The sequence below is a fragment of the Rhinoraja longicauda genome, chromosome 5 (genome assembly GCF_053455715.1).
Source record: "Rhinoraja longicauda isolate Sanriku21f chromosome 5, sRhiLon1.1, whole genome shotgun sequence".
Classification (NCBI taxonomy): domain Eukaryota; kingdom Metazoa; phylum Chordata; class Chondrichthyes; order Rajiformes; family Arhynchobatidae; genus Rhinoraja; species Rhinoraja longicauda.
Genome location: NC_135957.1, coordinates 25,029,641 through 25,049,284, shown reverse-complemented (window position 1 = coordinate 25,049,284; position 19,644 = coordinate 25,029,641). Strand labels below are relative to the sequence as shown.

At 42.6% G+C, this 19,644-nt stretch overlaps 1 protein-coding gene across 1 annotated transcript in view; it reads left to right on the top strand.

The window, feature by feature from the left end:
- Positions 1-19,644, top strand: part of pcnx2 (pecanex 2) — a 113,921-nt gene that overhangs the window by 44,335 nt on the left and 49,942 nt on the right. The window contains exons 15-18 of the mRNA XM_078400031.1: positions 5,009-5,117; positions 8,216-8,345; positions 9,257-9,315; positions 13,280-13,495. Of these exons, the coding sequence (XP_078256157.1) occupies positions 5,009-5,117; positions 8,216-8,345; positions 9,257-9,315; positions 13,280-13,495 (514 nt within the window). The remainder of the gene's footprint in view (positions 1-5,008; positions 5,118-8,215; positions 8,346-9,256; positions 9,316-13,279; positions 13,496-19,644) is intronic.

Sequence of the window (19,644 nt, the reverse complement as noted above, 5' to 3'; positions counted from 1 at the left end):
GTTTTGATCTCCCCCTGAAGCAGCTTCTACTCAATTACACCAGCAGGCCTTGTAATAGTTTTACTGCTTCCATTTGGTCTTCAGTTCTTCAGAGGACAGACCACCACATCGCCTTGCAATTGTCAATTAAAGATAAACACAAAGTGCTGGAATAACTCAACAGGTCAGGAAGCATCCGTGGGGAAAAAGAATGGATCTGTCAAATTATGGGTCTGTCTGTCTGTCTGTCATTGCTGTCAATTATATTTGGTTTGATTCTCTTGTAAGTAAAAATTAAAAAACTTAATTGCTTTGATTCTTTCCCTTTGCAATTAATTGTTATTGATGTTCTCTCACATAGTGCTTTGAGATGAGCAAGACGTTCATTGTCTTCAATTTATGCCCCAGTTAATTCCACAATCAAAAAACAGATTGACTGATTATTATCAAGATGCTGTTTCTGGGATTTTACCATGTACTAATTGATTGCTGGGTTTATGTACATTACAACAGTAACTTCAAAAGTGCTTGAATTTGGAATGTTTGGACAAGGCAGAGGCACATGGCAATGGAATAAGAAACAATTGATAGGTCTAAATGCAATTATTTCAGTACATTTATTAATGAATCTGTAGCAGAGAAAAAAAATCTTCCCTTGATAAATAACGATACCTTCTTTGACAATAATTAGGATTAAAATTACTGCTTTACTTTCAATCCTCGCTGTGCAAAATCAAAATCTGTGAAAATGCTGGGGCAGAGATGTATGTTGTATTTGTGTGAAACTAAAAAATGCAGACAAAAATTAGTCAAAAGCTGCATAATTGTTTCCTGGTGACAGGAGCCGTTAGAAGTATGTGGGTCAGCCAAGATTTTAACATCCCTGAGCAATTTTACATTTATATGCATTCCCAAGATGACCCAGATAGTTGCAACTGGTAAACAGCCACTGAAATCTAGCCTGCTCCATTCACTTGGACATGGCTGATCTACATATTAATCCATGTATCTATCTGTCCTCCATATTCATTAATACCTTTATCCAAAAGGTGATTATACCAATCCTTTTGCTTGAAATTGTCAGCATCCATCGCTTGTAGCAGTGAAAGTTCAAAGTTTCCATTTGTTTTATTATGGAGTAACTGCTTTAGTCCTCAGTGACCAGTCTCTGATTTTAAGATTGCGTTTGTCTTGTTCTGGGATCACCCACCAAGGGAAATAGTTTGTCTCAATCTGTCCTCTTGTTATTTTAATAAACTCACTTCGATCACCGCCCACTCTTCTAAACCTATGTTATCCAACTTACAGCCCCATAGTCTCTTTCTTGCCACCAGATGCTTCTTTGTGGCCCACCTCATAGGCTTTGATACAACCATGAAGGAAGGTTGGTTGCTCCTGCATAAGTTGTCCACGATGGTTTAAACAATGAACGGAGAGTTAGCTTATCTTCAAACCCTAACAAGTCCAAGCTCTGTTCGTTTGGGCTGCCCACCATTGACTTCAGTAAATTTGTATTGTTATTTTGTTATTATCTAAAGCAATGAAATCTTAAATTCGTTATCAAAACATTTCAATAAACTAATGCTGTCAAACACATGAACTGTTGTCAAATAGTCGACTTTAGACAAGGAATCTATTATTGGTTTAATGTTGTCTGTTAATCTAAAAAAGATTTTTAGCATTTTGTGTCTACAGGTACATAGCTAAATTATCAGTATCTGGTGATGACTGGATAATTATAACTTTTTTTCTCGTATGTGGTCGTCAAAGGTCATTTGGATTGTCAACCTGGCTCTGCCCAGAAAGAATGTTTGCATTGCTGTTTTAAGCTCAGGAGAAAACAGACCAAGGTTATGCTAACTGAACTCATAATGGAGGCCCTGGTTTCATTGCAGAACCAACTGTATGAGTTGATACCAATAAATCTGAACATTACCAATGGAGGTTGCTCATCCAAGCAATCCACCATTATTTATGGAAGCACCATAGGACAATGACACGCCTCCAATTTCATTTGCGAGGTCGTCATTGAACAGCGCATTGAAATTTGCAGTTTCTCCTTTTGACCATATGCGTTTCTCCTGGGAACTTCAGATTCCTCCCACCTCCTAAAGGTATGTTGGGTTGATGTTTAGATTAATTTAGAGATATAGTATGGAAACAGGCCTTTCGGCCCACTGAGTCCATGCTGACCAGCGATCACCCGTACACTAATTCTATCCTACACATGAGGGACAATTTACAGAAGCTAATTAACCTACAAAACCTGCATGTCTTTGGAGTGTGGGAGGAAACCGGAGATAACACAGGGAGAACGTGCAAACTCTGTACAGACAGCACCCGTAGTTATGATCGAATCCGGGTCTCTGGCGCTGTAAGGCAGCAGCTCTACTGCTGCACCACTGTGCCGCCCCATGCGCTACTCAAAATTCTAAAACTAAATATCAATGGGTGACAGGACAATTGGGGGAAATGGATGAGCATATAATGAGAGAGAATAGGTGGCAGGGAAGTAAGTCAAAGATTGATAGATGTGCTCTGAGAGCTGGCAAACAATGCTTGGGTCAAATGTGTAGTAAGGAAATATTGAAATATAAATATATGATCATGATGTGCTTGCTAAAGTGAATGTACTGTAAGAGGGAGATTAATTCCTTTGGATAACTGAATTTCAGTGTGCTCCACAGTCCTTTCCAGTTGATGGAATCAAAGGCTGTACTGAAGTCAAAATGGTTGATGGTACTCCCTACATTCCTCTTGGTAATTGTACGAGAAAAGACGATGTCCACTGTGCAATTAGATTAAATTCACACCAATAGCAACATTCACCACCACATTCAAAATACTGGGATGCCCCTTTAACCACAAGGGAAAAAGTGTTTTAAAAGTAAAGAGCTCAAAGCAGTGCTCTCCAGCCTCTTGTACACTTCTGAGATATGAATATTCTACATCAGGGACCTTAAATCATTGGAGAGGAACCATGCTGTCTCAGCAGAATCCTACAAATGCACTGAAGGATAAAACCTGGATCAGCATCCTCTCCCATGCAAACATGCCCAGCATTGAAGTCCTGGTTACATTCAATAGTCTCTGTTGTGCAGAACATGCCATTCACTTGCCTGGCATCAGATGACTGATACATTTTATTCTACGTTCCAACATTACTGTAACGTAGCATGCAAGTGTTTCAACTAAAAACAACTTGTATAACTTGTATCATGGGAATTGCACAAAGGCTGGACAGTCTTATCTCCTGCACTAATTGGTTTATTATTATCACATATACCGAGGTTCAAGGAGAAGTTTTGTTGCATGCTATCCAGGCAAATCATGCTAACCATGAGTACAATCAAGTCATATCTGGACATTACCAATGGAGGTTGCTCATCGAAGCAATCCACCGTTACTTAAGGAAGCACCATAGGACAATGATACGCTTTAGTCAACCTCTCCTCGTACTACAAAGAGAATCACCTGAGAGCCAATCCATCTAAAACCCAAGTCTGCGCCTTCCACTTGAAGAACAAGTATATAAATCGAAGGTTGAAGATCATATCGAATGGAGTCAGATTGGAGCACTGTGACAATCCAGTCTATCTCGGTGTGACTCTTGATCGATCTCTGACCTACAAAGCACATATCACCAAGCTTAAAGGAAAAGTCAGTTCCAGAAATGCTCTTCTTAGCAAGCTGAGTACCTCAAAATGGGGAGCAAATTCTAAAAAAAAGATCAACAGCTCTGGCTCTCTGCTTCTCCACTGCCGAGTACGCTTGCGCAGTATGGGAGCGCTCAGCTCATGCAAGGAAGACTGATCCTGTGTTAAACACAAGCTGTCGCTGCATCAGTGGATGCATGAAACCTACCAAGACTGACAACACCTACCTACTCTCTGGCATTGCACCTCCTGGAATCAGAAGAGCTGTAGCCAGTCAAAAAGAACGCCTCGGACAATCAGAGGATGAAAGATACCCCCTACATGACCACCCTTTGCTACCTCAGCATTTGAAATCACGCAGAAGTTTCCTCTCTTCTGTCCATCCCCTGGACTGCAGTGCATCGTCCAGAAGGTTCAAACTTTGAGACACTAAAGAAATCTCCGGAAGACATTCACATGGCAATCGATCCCTCTGAGAAACTCCCACCAGGTTCCGACCAACCGTGGATAACCTGGCGCAGCAGAAGTTCTGAACAGACTGCGGACAGGCATGGGGAGGAGCAAATCGAACATGCTGAAGTGGGGATATCCTGAAGATGCGGCAGACAGCGAGTGCGGACGGGGCCGCCAGACTATGGAACATCTCCTGAGCTGTGATGTGCTGTATGACACATGCACTGTAAAGGATCTTGCAGAGGCCAACGACGTGGCACTAAAATTTGCTCGCTATTGGCAAACAGTTGTGTGATGACACAAATAAATAAGTCAAGTCATACACAAGTTCAACAGGTAGTGAAAGGAGAAAAATACTAGAGTGCAGAATAACAGCATTTATTGCATTAGTTAGAAAGAAAAATGTTTGAGGTCTGCTTTGAGGTAGGTTGGAAGATCAGGGCTACCCCTTAACATAAAGGAGGACCATTCAGTAATCGGATAACAGCAGGGAAGAAGCTGCTCCTCAGTCTGGTGATGTGCTTTCAAGCTTTTGCCTGACAGGAAAAGAAGAAATGACCGTGGTGAATAAGGTCCTTGGTTATATTGGCTGCTTTGAAGTGTCGATGAAGATGATGGTGGAAGGCTGGTCTGTGTGATGGGTTGAGGTGTATCCACAACTTTCTGCAATTTCTTAAAAGTTAACCACTTATATCTGATTCTTTCAATTGTGTCTTTGACTTCTGAGTTTTCGCTGCCATTTAAGAAGTGGCAACAGGTTTCATCTGCATTTTCTCATTGTATTTTTAATGTTGTTACAGGGAACAGAATACATATTACAGGATGTTGCAATGGATTTAAAACTAGTTTTGTTCTGAACGATGTTGGTTTGCAGTGATGGTCACACTACTTTAACAATTATTCTTTCTTCTCCTGTGCAGCTGTGGGACTTGCTACACAAACTGCAATTTGTTTTGGCTTACACTGCTCCTTGGCAGATTGCGTGGGGTTCAGCCTTTCATGCTTTTGCACAGCCCTTTGCAGTGCCTCGTATCCTTTAACATCCAGTCTGAAGAGCTAAGATTGCAAGGGAAATAACACAGATATACAGGTTCAAAACATTGCTTTGGATATTTGTCACTGTAGTGAACACCTCTCAATTTGAAGAATGGCCCCGACTTGAAACGCCATCCATCCATGTTCTCCAGTCCTGCTGCCTGACTCATTAAATTACTCCAGTACTTTGTGTCCTTTTTGGTGTCAGTTTAACATGTCGCCTGAGATGTGGTACTTAATGACAGTATAGAATCTGCCAGTGCTCATGGTCCTGTCCCTCTGACAGTGTAACAGTACATTCATATGTTCTACAGCCATGTAGCAATACATCTCTGACAATCCATTCACCTCAAGGGATTGATTCCTATTTACAACGTTCCCTGGTTTTGAAGCGAACCCTTTACCCAAAGATGCAATGCAAAAGCTAAGAGTTTGCTGAATGAGTACGAGTCTTTCTTTTGAGCAAACACGTTCTGGACTCAAATTCCAATCGAGAGTTGTGTGATGTAATCCAGGATGACAGGGCAGTCTGGGGGAAGCCTGACTGTTGAGGAGATGGTATTGGGGAACAATGTACTGCCAAAGCTATTGACAGAGCTCTACATTGTTAGAGCACTGATACTGCATGGGGTAATAGCTTTTGTAGAACAGAAAATAGTGGAGTAGCTCAGCGGGTGAGGCAACATCTCTGGAGAACATGGATGGGCGACATTTCAGGTTGGAACTCTTCTTCAGTCTAAATTTAGTAGGGTGGGGGGGAAGCTGGAAAAGATGTGGGGGCAGGAACAAAGATTGATAGAGGTGAGGGGGGGCTGGCAATTTGATTGACAGATGGGTGGACAAAGGCTAGGGATGAAAAGGGTGACAAAAGGGGCCAAAGGGCGTCAAAAAGACAAAAGGGGCAGATAATGAGAGAAAAAGAGTAAAAGACGTGTGAAATATAAAGACAGGGATAATAGTGAGAAGGGGATGGTGGGGGTGATGGGGAATGGGATAGTGGGAGAATGGGTGCACACCAGGGTGCTGTTATGGGTGCATTGTTTCACATTAAACATTTAACTGATGACCCACTGCCCAACGTATCTCAACAACATTATTTGGAAAGGAGAATGAAAATCTTGCGTTTCCTCACACAACTAACACAACAAGATACCTGTTCATCTTGTTTATGGGATCTTGCTCTGTGTGTGAAACAATTGCCTTGTTCAATGCAGTCACCACACCACAATAACATGGCTTCAGGACATGGGAGCATTGCAAGGTGATGTGCCACAATATGACATAAATGTAAATTCTTTATTTCTTAAAAAGGAACTTTAATTGATTTCAATTGGTTTTCTTTTGGTTTCAGTTGACCTAACTCATGCTAACAACTAAATGAGGTGTGTGTTTGCACAATGACACTATTCCCAATCCAGTATTAAATCTGTCGTCATACTGCAGATGTGCCACAGGGATAATTTTGTTGTTAAACCACTGTGAGGTTATCAGCTGTAGCCATAATACTTTCTCTGACAAACACTCTGAAAGCTTCAAAGCTCTGTTACCAATTGCCTTAAAGGGATGTTGCCCCATTTTAGTAACAACAAATCGTGCTGCACATTCCATAATGTAACAACTGACTCACAAATTAGAATGCCATCTAGAAGAGACAACTGCACAGTATTTATATCAGGACTGGTAGCCAAGTATGTATGTATGGTTTACAAAGGACGTGATCAGTTACTGCAAATTGATGAAGCAAAGATGAATCTAAAAACATTAAGCTTTGGATTCATGGCCATGGGGGTAGAGGATGTCACACATGAAACTGATAGGAGAGGATTATATAAACTGATTAGATAAACAGTTTATGAAGAGTGGTAAATGGTAGAGAGGAAGTAGCATGTTGGAATGGTTATCACAGGTAACAAAGGCAGGAATGTGAGTTTCATGGGGGGGTGTACTGAAGCAGAGATAGAGTTTGGTGAAGTGGCAGGGGTGGGAGTGGACAGTCTATGTCCACTTTTACCTGATTGCCTACATCCACCTTTGCAACTTTGTCCATGTCTGTCCCTGCCTCAGTACATTCTACACTGAAACTCACATGTCTAACTTTGTTACCTTTGGATGACCATTACTCAACTCAGCCTCAGATAGCATCAAATTCACACATGGTCTTATTCAACATGACGAAGTAGGCAGAGAAAGGAATGATGCCGGCACTAAGGGAGTGGTGTAGTAACAGGGAATAGCTGTCTTGTTCCTAACTGAAAGCAATTGCACCGTTGCCAACTCTGCATGATGGGAAATCAGTCATTGGAGGATTCAAGTGCATGATTGCAAGGTAAAGCAGGTTGTTAATTGTGTGTTTGTAATACCTGATGTGTTCTTGCATAATATCTTCAAAGGGCCCCATGAAGATGATAAAGAGGAAGGGGCAAATGGTAAATCCTTGGCTGTGCCCAGCTGTAACAATCAGGAAAATGGAACGATTAAAAGAACGAAATGTTCTTGCATTTATGTAGTGTTTTCCACAATTTGTAAACTGATTTCTCATTACCAGATTAGCAAAAAGTAATTACCGACTGTAGTTACCATTCTAGAAACATGGCAGCTAGTTTGAGCATTGTTGTCTCTCACTTGGTGAACTGCTGGTAGCGATATTGGTTTCAAGATAACTATTAGTCAAGGCACCAAGGGATAGCATCCTGCCATTCTTTGAAATGTTCTTGTTTGCATCTATGTGAGAGCAATGGTAGTCCTTGATTTAAGGTCTCCTCCAACAATGTTGCATTCCCTTTGTATTGCCACTAATTGTTCTTGCTCACAATTTTATGAAGGAGTTTGAACCCAGAACTTTTTACTCAGAGCAAGGTTGAGAACTTGGTAGAGTGGACCAGGGATCTTACGGTAAAGACTGTAGTGAGTTAACTGTCAAAGGCACCTCTGCTTGGAATTTGGTTGCAATTTTTCACATGCGGCCAGAGTATATAAACAACTCTGTGCTAAGTCACCACTGCTCTGATGGTTTAATTTGCATATTTATACTGTTATACCTGCATCACTTTCATAGGAACCATTAAACCAGTTCCTTAACTGCACGGTTTCAGATTCGGCTATGCTTTTCGTCCAAGCCCTCGTGTCTTCACTCTTTTCCACACCTCTTGCTCCATTCCTTGGCAGCGCCATTTTTATTACATCCTATGTGAGGCCGGTGAAGTTCTGGGAAAAGAATTACAAGTAAGTGAACTGTGTTTGCTGCTGACAGTTATGTTGCTTGAGCCGATTTGGTTGATGTCGTAACTTCAAAAAGCCCACAGATCATGAAACATTACCACTCACCCGGTTCTCTCTGTTCAAGTCTGTAGCTGGAGATAAGAACAATGAGCTGGGTAGTGGACATTGGAGTGCATGGTTACACAGAATTTGACTGGCTAAATTAAATTAAAATCGCAAAATCACTTTGAAAAGGTGATTCAAATATTGCTTCATCTTTTGTGCAGTGGATGAGAAAACCTGTTGTTTAGTAAAATAATTGCTTTATAAAATTTCCAGTCCATTGCATGGGAAAGTACAACTCCTGAGTTCATTCCTCAGATGGTGCTTTGATAAGTGACCAGACACTTATAGTGACAGTGGAACTAAAGCTGAATAATCAATCTTGGGTTCCACATCTGTCTGCTGTTTTCCCGTCCCTGTTGCAGGTACACGCATCTGTGGAATTCAGGAAAATGTGAGATTTATTGCAGATGGTCAAATATTGAGATTTATTGTGGTCTGATGGTCTCTCAACCCTTGCTGCCTAGACATGCTCCATCCAAAGGGGGAAGGGATGGGGAGGGAAGAGGGAGGGGGGGGGGAGGAGAGGGTGCTGCACCAATGCAGGTTTGGGCCCAACGGGTCCACTTGGTCTAGTTCAACCATAAAAATGAGAAAATGTCAGAAATACCCAGCAGGTCAAGCAACATCAGTGGAGAAGGAAGCAAAACAGGTCAATGGACACTCCTGGATTATTTCTCTCCACACTGGCCCTAATGATTACTAGTCCAGGCCCACCTCAGTACACTTGGTCTTCATTCCCGGTGCACAATGTGACAGCATGTCCACCAGGAAATTCAAGATTTGCATTATTGCGTATGTCTTTTCTACAGCACCAAACGGGTGGATCATTCTAACACCAGGCTGGATTCACAGATAAACAGAAGTACTGGTAAGTAAAGAGATGATGTAGTTTCAGCTGGCCTCCCTTGGGATTATTATTTTGTCGCAACATGAATGTGATAGGATTGTCTGCCCCCTAAAAATATAATCAGCACAAGAATGAACTGTTCCTGTGAATGTTGTTTTTCGAGGTGTGAAATGCTGCATCAGAAAGTGTTAGTTTTGTATTCTCAGACAGAACTTTAGACAAAATATGGTGCCTGCAGTCTCTGCCTTCTCAAAAGTGATCCCTTTATTGCATGAAAACTAAGCATGGAAAAAGGCCATTTTGCCCATTTTGCCTCTGCCAGATCTTTGAAAGAATGATCCAGTTTGTTTCTCACCACTTAGCATTTTTCCCCAGGGCATTTTACTGCTATCCTTTGTAAGTAACGAAATATCATGGTCCTGTTCTGTTCAAGGAAAAAGTAAAGGCATGAGGTAGGGTGCAGAAGAAATTTACTGAAATTATTCAAGGGAAGAGTAGCTTTAGTCCTGTGGGTGGACTGGAGAATGTGGGCTTACTCTTCCCGGAACAGAGAAGGTTGCTGGAGATCAGATACAAGTTATACAGGGCAGACAAAGAAAAAAATGGTTCCCCTTTGCAGAGGAATCAAGAATCAGACAACAGGGTGATATGGTTGCAAAAAGAATCAAAACAGGAATGAAAATGTGCTTTTTTCCACAGAGTTACTGCACTGCCGCAGAACATAGAGGAGCCAGATTCAATTGGAATTTTCAAAAGGGAGCTGGATAAATGTCTAGATGGAAAAAAAGTTGTAGGGCTACGAGGATAAGATGGGCAGTACATCAAACAGGATTTGCCCTACAGAGAGCTGGGGCAGATTTGATGGGCCAAATGGCTTCCAACCATGCTGCAACTATCACAACAACCATTTTTTCCCAGTTAATTTCAATCTCCTCTGGTTAACTGATTTTCAGTGGAAATAGCTTCTCTACCAAGCCCTTCATAACCATCTCTGCCTTCGAGAGAGCAATCCGAGCTTCTCCAATCCCTCCTTATAATTGACTCCTCAACCCTGCAAGCATTCTATTAATTCCTTGGTGACTCAGATCTGCCTTAAAGCATAATACATAGAACTCAATATCATGCCGCAGTTGAAAGCTAGCCAGTGCTTCTTAACAGTATTACCAACGAGATCGGTATCATTCTGCTTCTCAACCATCCTATCATGTTTTCATGAGGCTCCCGGTATAATATTGGTGTCTGTCCCCGTCATCAATATTTAACATGGCACAGATGATGTGACCATCTTTGTTTTTTCCCGTTCAGAAGATTACATATCCTGTCAGATGCCAGTGTTGCCATGAGGCTTGACGCACAGATAAAACAGAGTATTGGTTATGTTAAGCCTTATGTCAGAAGAAGGACTCCTTTGGAGTTAGCCTTCCCTGGTCTCTCATTGCTCTGATCATGCCTTGCCAGAGATTTATGCCTTTTCCCTATTTAGCTTATCCAGGAAGATCAGTTTGTCTCTTGTGATAAAGGTTGGCCACCATCAATGATGTAATTTACCACCATCAATGCACCAGTGCAGCCTTTGATCAATTGATGAAAAGGATCTTTGAAGATCAAGACCTCAGACTTGATGTAAAACACATAGTCTACTAGACAGCAGTGAACCCAACTTCACTACTGTATTTTTTTAAGACCTGCAAGGCATCTCAGGATATCGAAGAGATATCACCAATGCTGTCTCCGCAAAATCTTCCATTTTACGAGATGTTGCTAGGACTTGAGGTTGGAGGTGCAGGGAGAGGTTGGGCAGGCTAGGTCTTTATTCCTTGGAGCGCAGGAGGCTAAGAGGTGATTTTATAGAGGCGTATAAAGTCATGAACTGAATAGATAAGGTGAAAGCACAGAGTCTTTTTTCCAGGGTAGGGGAATCGAGTTAGTGGGCATAGGTCTAAGGAGAGAGTGAAAAGATTTGCTAGGAACCTGAGGGGTAACTTTTTCATATCGAGGATTGTGGGTATATGGAACAAAGTGTTTGAGACAGGAATACAAATAGGAAAGGCTCAGAGGTATAATGGTACCCCAAGATTATTACATCTATTTAAAAGAAAGCAAACGCACTGTTTATATTCAGACGATAGAATTGAAAAACAGAAAAATTATTAATCAAATCAATATAGATTCTGGAAATCTGAAATTTTAAAAAGGGACAGAAAAGTCTGGAAACAATCAGCAGTTCAGGCAGTATCTATGGAAAGAGAAACTGTATTAACTTTTCAGGTCCGAGACGTTTTATCAGAACTGGGAAAGAGATGAATAAAATGTAATTTTAAGGTGTAGACAAGGTGACGAAGAATGTTTGGGACAAAGGGAATATTTGTGATAGGATGAGATCAGATTAAAAGGGTTAAACATAGAACATAGAAACATAGAAAAATCGGTGCAGGAGTAGGCCATTCGGCCCTTTGAGCCAGCACCGCCATTTAATATGATCACGGCTAATCAGCTAAAATCAATAGGTAGAAACAAAATGCTGGAGTAACTCAGCGGGTCAGGCAGCATCTCAGGAGAGAAGGAATGGGTGACGTCTCAGTCTGAAGAAGGGTCTCGACCCTGAAACGTCACCCATTCCTTCTCTCCTGAGATGCTGCCTGACCCACTGAGTTACTCCAGCATTTTGTGTCTACCTTCGATTTATACTAGCATCTACAGGTTTTTTTCCCTACACATCTAAAATCAGTACCCCGTTCCTGCTTTTCCCCCATTTCCCTTGATTCCTTTGGCCCTAAGAGCTAAATCTAACTCTCTCTTGAAAACATCCAGTGAATTGGCCTCCACTGCCTTCTGTGACAGAGAATTCCACAGATTCACAACTCTCTGGGTGAAAAGGTTTTTCCACATCTCAGTCCTAAATGGCCTACCACTTATTCTTAAACTGTGACCCCTGGTACTGGAATCCCCAAACATCGGGAACACCTTTCCTGCATCTAGCCTGTCCAATCCTTTAAGAATTTTATATGTTTCTATAAGATCCCCTCACATCCTTCTAAATTCCAGTGAATACAAGCCCAGTCGACCCATTCTTTCATCTTATGTCAGGCCCACCATCCCGGGAATTAACCTGGTGAACCTACGTTGCACTCCCTCAATAGCAATACTGTTCTTCCCCAAATTAGGAGACCAAAATTGCACACAATACTCCAGGTGCGGTCTCACCAGGGCCCTGTACAACTGCAGGAGGACCTCCTTGCTCCTAAACTCAAATCCTCTCCCAATGAAGGCCAACATGCCATTAGCTTTCTTCACTGCCTGCTGTACCTGCATGCTTACTTTCAGGGGCAGTTAGAGGGTGATTATGCATCTGGGCCCATGTCAAAACCTTATTGATGACTAGAAGAGAAAAATGTATAAGCCAGTGACAAAGTACAAAGCCATTGGCCAAGCTGGGAGACACAGTGACACAGCGGTAGAGCTGTTGCCACACAGCGCAGGAGAGCCGGGTTGTACGGAGTTTGTTTGTTCCCCCATGACCCCATGGGTTTTCTCCGGCTGCTCCGGTTACCTCCCGCAATCCAAAGACGTGCAGGTTTGTAGGTTAATTGGATTCTGTAAATTGCCCTTAGTGGGATAACTTGTGTACGGATGATCAATTGTTGGCATGGACTTGGTGGGCCAAAGGGCCTGTTTCTGCACTGTGTCTCTAAACTGAACTAAACTAAACTAAATTGTAATATAGGCATTAATGCATCAAATAAAGAACTCAGGAGAAATTGCATTACTGTGTCAATTGTAAATATCACTATAAATACCTGCCACTTCATAGCTAACATTATGTCTTTTAATCAAATTTCCCCATCTACCTAACATATTCAATTGCCTTTATTTAGTTTAAGAATCTAATTTTGGACTTAAAACTTGTCACTCTCAAATGGAATACAAAATTTTGTTATATTAAGATCCACAGAGAATGACAACACTGTGTTGTTTCCACTTTCAGGGGCTGATGACAACAACCTGAACTCAATCTTCTATGAGCACCTAACCAGATCACTGCAGCAGAGCTTGTGTGGCGACCTGATCCTAGGTCGATGGGGAAGATACAGCACCGGAGATTGCTTCATCCTGGCTTCAGATTATCTCAACGCTCTGGTTCAACTGATAGAGATCGGCAATGGCCTTGTAACGTTTCAGCTCAGAGGGCTCGAATTCCGAGGCAAGTTCCATAATAACTCAAACCTGATCGCCACATAAAGTCAAATGGATTCTGTCACCCAATGTCCAGATCTGTTGCAGATTAATCAATGGAGACTGATTGCTCCAATTAGCAGGTTGTCATTGCACAGTTTACTACTAGGATGGCAGAAGGTGAACTAGATTAATATTCCTGATGTTTTAACACTTTACAGGAAAGACATACGTCAGTTTAATTGAATACTTTTTGTTGATGATAAAAAATAGCAGTGCAAAACTGAAATACTTTTATATTTGGAAATGGTGAATAGGAACTCTAGGTGGCATGTTAAATAGGCATTTTATTTAATTTAGGCCAAATTATTCCTTTAAATGTTATTTCCTGATGAAAGAATAGTTCATGTTGTGAAAATAGATTGAATGGCTTTCAATTAGAGTCTTTGTGCTATTTTGCCTCAACAAATCTCTCCAGCAAACTGGCCATGAGTGCCAACCAATATTGTAGAATCCTATTTATATGGGTCATTGAAGATGTCTTCAAACCTAGATTGAGAACAGCAGTAATACCCCAAGTTGTAAGAGACGGATGCAAAAGATTGCTGGCTTTCCCTTCTGTATCTATCTATATACTAAAACTCTCGTTTGTTTGTTTGTTTGTTCCTGAACTACAGCCAAAATGGTACACAATAGCACAACAGTTTTAGGCCCACCTTACCCACCGTCGTTCCTTTGGTGCTAATGGAAGAAGTTTCATTGAAATCGGTGTTATATTTTTAAAGTTACTCGCATTTTAAAGTTTAAATCTATCTCCTAGGGAGGGAGGTGGTGGAGGGAGGGTGGGGGGCGGAGGGAGGGGGGGAGGGTGGGGGCGGAGGGAGGGGGAGGGAGGGGGGTGGAGGGAGGGTGGGGGGCGGAGGGAGGGGGAGGGAGGGGGGTGGAGGGGGGTGGAGGGAGGGAGGGGGGTGGAGGGAGGGAGGGAGGTGGAGGAGGGATAAGGGGGGTTGAGAGGGGGTTGGAGTGGGGAGAGGATAAGGGGAAGGGAGAGAGGAGGAGGGGAAGGGAGGGGGGAAGGAGGGGGGGGAAGGAGAGGGTGCTGCCCCAATGCAGGAGAGGTTTGGGCCGAACGGGTCTACTTGGTCTAGTTATGGTTATTTGTTGCATGGATGTCTCAATTCTTTGTGTCTAGACCTGTCATTGATGAATCAATAGCGACAGATTGCTCCAATTAGCATGTTATTATTGTGTCTTGTAACTCCTTGGATGGCAGAAGGTGAACAAGATGAACAGAGGTCTTTATCTCTGATACTTCTAATTTTTCATCTATTGACTGAAAAACACGAGCCAGTTTAATTGATTGCTTCTGTTTGTTACTAATGATAAAACATACCAATTGTCACCTGTGGCTTGGCTGGTTGCAGTCTTGCAACTGAGCCAGAATTATGTGGATCATCGCACCATGGTGATTGAGCTCTATATTCCCTTATGTCTCCATAGTCTGTGCTGTGTGGGTTCTACACTGCCAGGGATAGTGGTCTACAGCTTCTATACTACTATTTAATACCATGCAATAGCATTGTCGGCCATCCTATCACTGATTGTGAAAGACATATGTATCAAAGTTTGCAAATGCAAAGAATGTCAGCTGCCCTGCTGACACTGATTTTCTATTGACACTCACAGCTCACAGCTGCCAACACTGCAGGAGCATTCTCTGCAGCCAGCCCATAAGATGGCATACCACAATCAAACCACAATGTGCTTCCAGGTACAGGCAGTGCTTTCTACCGAATGTATAGATGTTAGCAAGTTCACACAAGGAGTCAGAGGGACTTGTCAAGCGAGTGAAAAATTGTACATTCAGCTGGCTATGGTTTTTGTATGACACTAAATCAGCAGTCTTCAAACTGTGGCCCGCGCGCTGCCACGAGATTTTATTCAGCCCGCAGCAAGCACGTTTCGTGCTGCGGGTTCTGTGGCAGCGTGGGAATTTAAAAAAATCTTTTTAGCGGCCTATAGGAATGGTGGTTTATTGTCACGTGTGCACTGCACAGTGGAGTTCTTTTAACATATATCACACGTGCACGACCATATTTTGGCGGCGTTTACAAAAAGTCCAAAGTCAGGTCTGCATGCAGGATGTACTGGAGCAGCTCCTGATCCAGGCGAGCCCCAGGCTGCTGCAGGGCCTCCTCCGTCGGTCTCGACTGGCTTGGCCTGTCGATCACCCGACCGACCGCCTGTGTGTCCCGGGGGAAACACCTTCTGCAGCCGACCTTGCAGGCACTGGAGGCATTACCCCTAACCTACTGGCCCACTCATCATGTCCGTCGTCGCCAGCGGCTCCCTCCTCCTCGGTTCTCCGGTCTTCAGGGCTGATCTCGGCAGTTTCCGAACTTACACGTCAGATAGGCTATCAGGTTGAGGGCTTCTATGCAGCTGCCGACCTAATAATAATTTTAAATTTTAATGATTTCTTAGCAGAGTGCCCACCTGTGAGTCACTGCGACGGTGGCACGCATGTGGTCACTCCGCCATTATATCATATGATATTTCTATACTGTCTGCATGCCCACTGGTGGTCACTGTATTTTTTATGTTTTATAAATAATTGTATACCTACGGTACATATATATTCCAATATTTCAAGCTCTTTTAAAATGAATATTATTTATTTTTTGCCATATAAACCTCATTAAATTTATAAAACTGACATTTCTTTATATTTTCCTACGGCCCGCAAAAATGTGCCAAATATATAATGTGGCCCTCATGCTGAAACGTTTGGAAGCCCCTGCACTAAATACACAAAACCAGGGCTGAAACCCTGTTTTGGCTGGGAGTTTGCCAATGAGATCTCCAAAGGATAAACTTCTCATGAGTGCATTTATAATGGTCTGCACTTTGCGATGTCTTCTTTGTTTTCTACTGTGCCCTGGAGTTCTGCAAAGGACTTTCAGGGCCACTGTCATTTGAATGCAATGTTTGCAAAGTGGCATATGCTGTTTCAGGTCAAAGTTTCCATTGCCTTTGTTGGAGAAAGTCCAGTGCAGCTCTCCCATCTGTAGGCCAGTATTTGTCACTCAACCAGTGTCACCAAAAGATAGATGTCACAAGTTCACAGGTTGTAGGAGTAGAATTAGGCCATTCGGCCCATCAAGTCTACTCCGCCATTCAAGCATGGCTGATCTCTGCCTCCTAATCCCATTTTCCTGCTTTCTCCCCATGACCCATGACACCCATTCTTATCACGAATTTGTTCATCCCTGCCTTAAAAAATCCACTGACTTGGCCTCCACAGCCCTCTGTGGAAATGAGGTCCTCAGATTAACTACCCTCTGACTAAAGAAGTCCCTCCTCACCTCCTTTCTAAAAGAGCGCCTTTTAATTCTAGGACCGCTGGTCCTAGACTCTCCTATCTCTGCCATTCATCATTCTCGACTGTCGTTATTATATCACTTCCTCAAAGGGGAACTTGTTTGAAAATTGGTAAATAAATTTTAATAGTGCAACTCTAATTACATGTGAAATTACAGGTAAGGTCCCACATAGGAGATTAGTGGGCAAAATTAGAGCACATGGTATTGGGGGTGGGGTACTGACATGGATAGAAAATTGATTGGCAGTCAGGAAACATAAGAGTGGGGATCAATGGGTCCCTTTCAGAATGGCAGGCAGTGACTAGTGGGGTACCGCAAGGCTCGGTGCTGGGACTGCAGCTATTTACAATATACATTAATGACTTGGATGAAGGGATTAAAAGTAACATTAGCAAATTTGCAGATGACACAAAGCTGGGCGGCAGTGTGAACTGTGAGGAGGATGGTATGAGGATGCAGGGTGACTTGGACAGGTTGTGTGAGTGGGCGGATGCATGGCAGATGCAGTTTAATGTGGATAAATGTGAGGTTATCCAGTTTGGTGGTAAGAACAGGAAGGCAGATTATAATCTGAATGGTGTTAAGTTAGGAAAAGGGGAAGTACAACGAGACCTGGGTGTCCTAGTTCATCAGTCACTGAAAGTAAGCATGCAGGTACAGCAGGCAGTGAAGAAAGCCAATGGAATGTTGGCCTTCATAACAAGAGGAGTTGACTATCGGAGCAAAGAGGTCCTTCTGCAGTTGTACAGGGCCCTAGTGAGACCGCACCTGGAATATTATGTGCAGTTTTGGTCTCCAAATTTGAGGAAGGACATTCTTACTATTGAGGGAGTGCAGTGTAGGTTTACGAGGTTAATTTCTGGAATGGCGGGACTGTCCTATGTTGAAAGATTTGAGCAACTGGGCTTGTATACTCCGTAATTGAGAAGAATGAGAGGGGATCTTATTGAAACATATAAGATTATTAAGGGATTGGACACGCTAGAGGCAGGAAACATGTTCCCGATGTTGGGAGAGTCCCGAACCAGGGGCCACAGTTTAAGAATAAGGGGTGGGCCATTTAGAATGGAGATGAGGAAAAACTTTTTCACTCAGAAAGTTGTGAAGCTGTGGAACTCTGCTTCAGAAGGCAGTGGAGGCCTATTCCCTGGATGCTTTCAAGAGAGAGTTAGATAGAGCTCTTAATGGTAGCGGAGTCAAGCGATATGGGGAGTAGGCAGGAATAATGGGGTACTGATTGTGGATGATCAGCCATGATCACGGTGAACGGCAGTGCTGGCTCGAAGGGCCGAATGGCCTACTCCTGCACCTATTGTCTATTGTCTATAAAAGTATCATTGGTTGCAAAGCATTTTGGGATATTCTGGGGACACATAAACCCAAGACTTTGTTTACTTTCACTGACTGGATAAATCTTCAATTTTATAAAGATGAATATTTTTCATGTTAGTAATATTCCACAAATATCTGCACACCTATTACAGGTTTTTGTCATGGCTGCTAATGTCTTTTTCAAGCGGCCATTGAGATAAGCACTTTTGCAATGCCCTTAGTATAATTATCTTTTAAAGTCATATAACCATATAACAATTACAGCACGGAAACAGGCCCGTTCAGCCCTACCAGTCCACGCCGACCACTTTCACTGACCTAGTCTCATCTACCTGCTCTCAGACCATAACCCTCCAATCCCCTCCTATCCATATACCTATCCAATTTACTCTTAAATAATAAAATCGAGCCTGCCTCCACCACTTCCACCGGAAGCTCATTCCACACCGCCACCACCCTCTGAGTAAAGAAGTTACCCCTCATGTTACCCCTAAACTTTTGTCCCTTAATTCTGAAGTTATGTCCCCTTGTTGGAATCTTCCCCACTCTCAAAGGGAAAAGCCTACCCACGTCAACTCTGTCCGTCCCTCTTAAAATTTAAAAAACCTCTATCAAGTCCCCCCTCAACCTTCTACGCTCCAAAGAATAAAGACCCAACCTGTTCAACCTCTCTCTGTAGCTTAAGTGCTGAAACACAGGCAACATTCTAGTAAATCTCCTCTGTACCCTCTCCATTTTGTCGACATCCTTCCTATAATTTGGCGACCAGAACTGCACACCATACTCCAGATTCGGCCGATGCTCTGATTTATAAAGGCAAGCATACCAAACACCTTCTTCACCACCCTATCCACATGAGATTCCACCTTCAGGGAACAATGCACAGTTATTCCCAGATCCCTCTGTTCCACTGCATTCCTCAATTCCCTACCATTTACCCTGTACGTCCTATTTTGATTTGTCCTACCAAAATGCAGCACCTCACACTTATCAGCATTAAACTCCATCTGCCATCTTTCAGCCCACCCTTCCAAAAGGCCCAAATCTCTCTGTAGACTTTGAAAATCTACTTCATTATTAACTACACCACCTATCTTAGTATCATCTGCATACTTACTAATCCAATTTGCCAAATGACAAACAACAGTGGACCCAACACAGATCCTTGGGGTACTCCACTAGACACTGGCCTCCAACCTGACATACAGTTGTCAACCATTACCCTCTGGTATCTCCCATTCAGCCATTGTTGAATCCATCTTGCAACCTCACTATTAATACCCAACGATTTAACCTTCTTAATCAACCTTCCATGTGGAACCTTGTCAAATGCCTTACTGAAGTCCATATAGACAACATCCACAGCCTTGCCCTTATCAATTTCCCTGGTAACCTCTTCAAAAAATTCAAGACGATTAGTCAAATATGACCTTCCAGGCACAAATCCATGTTGACTGTTTCT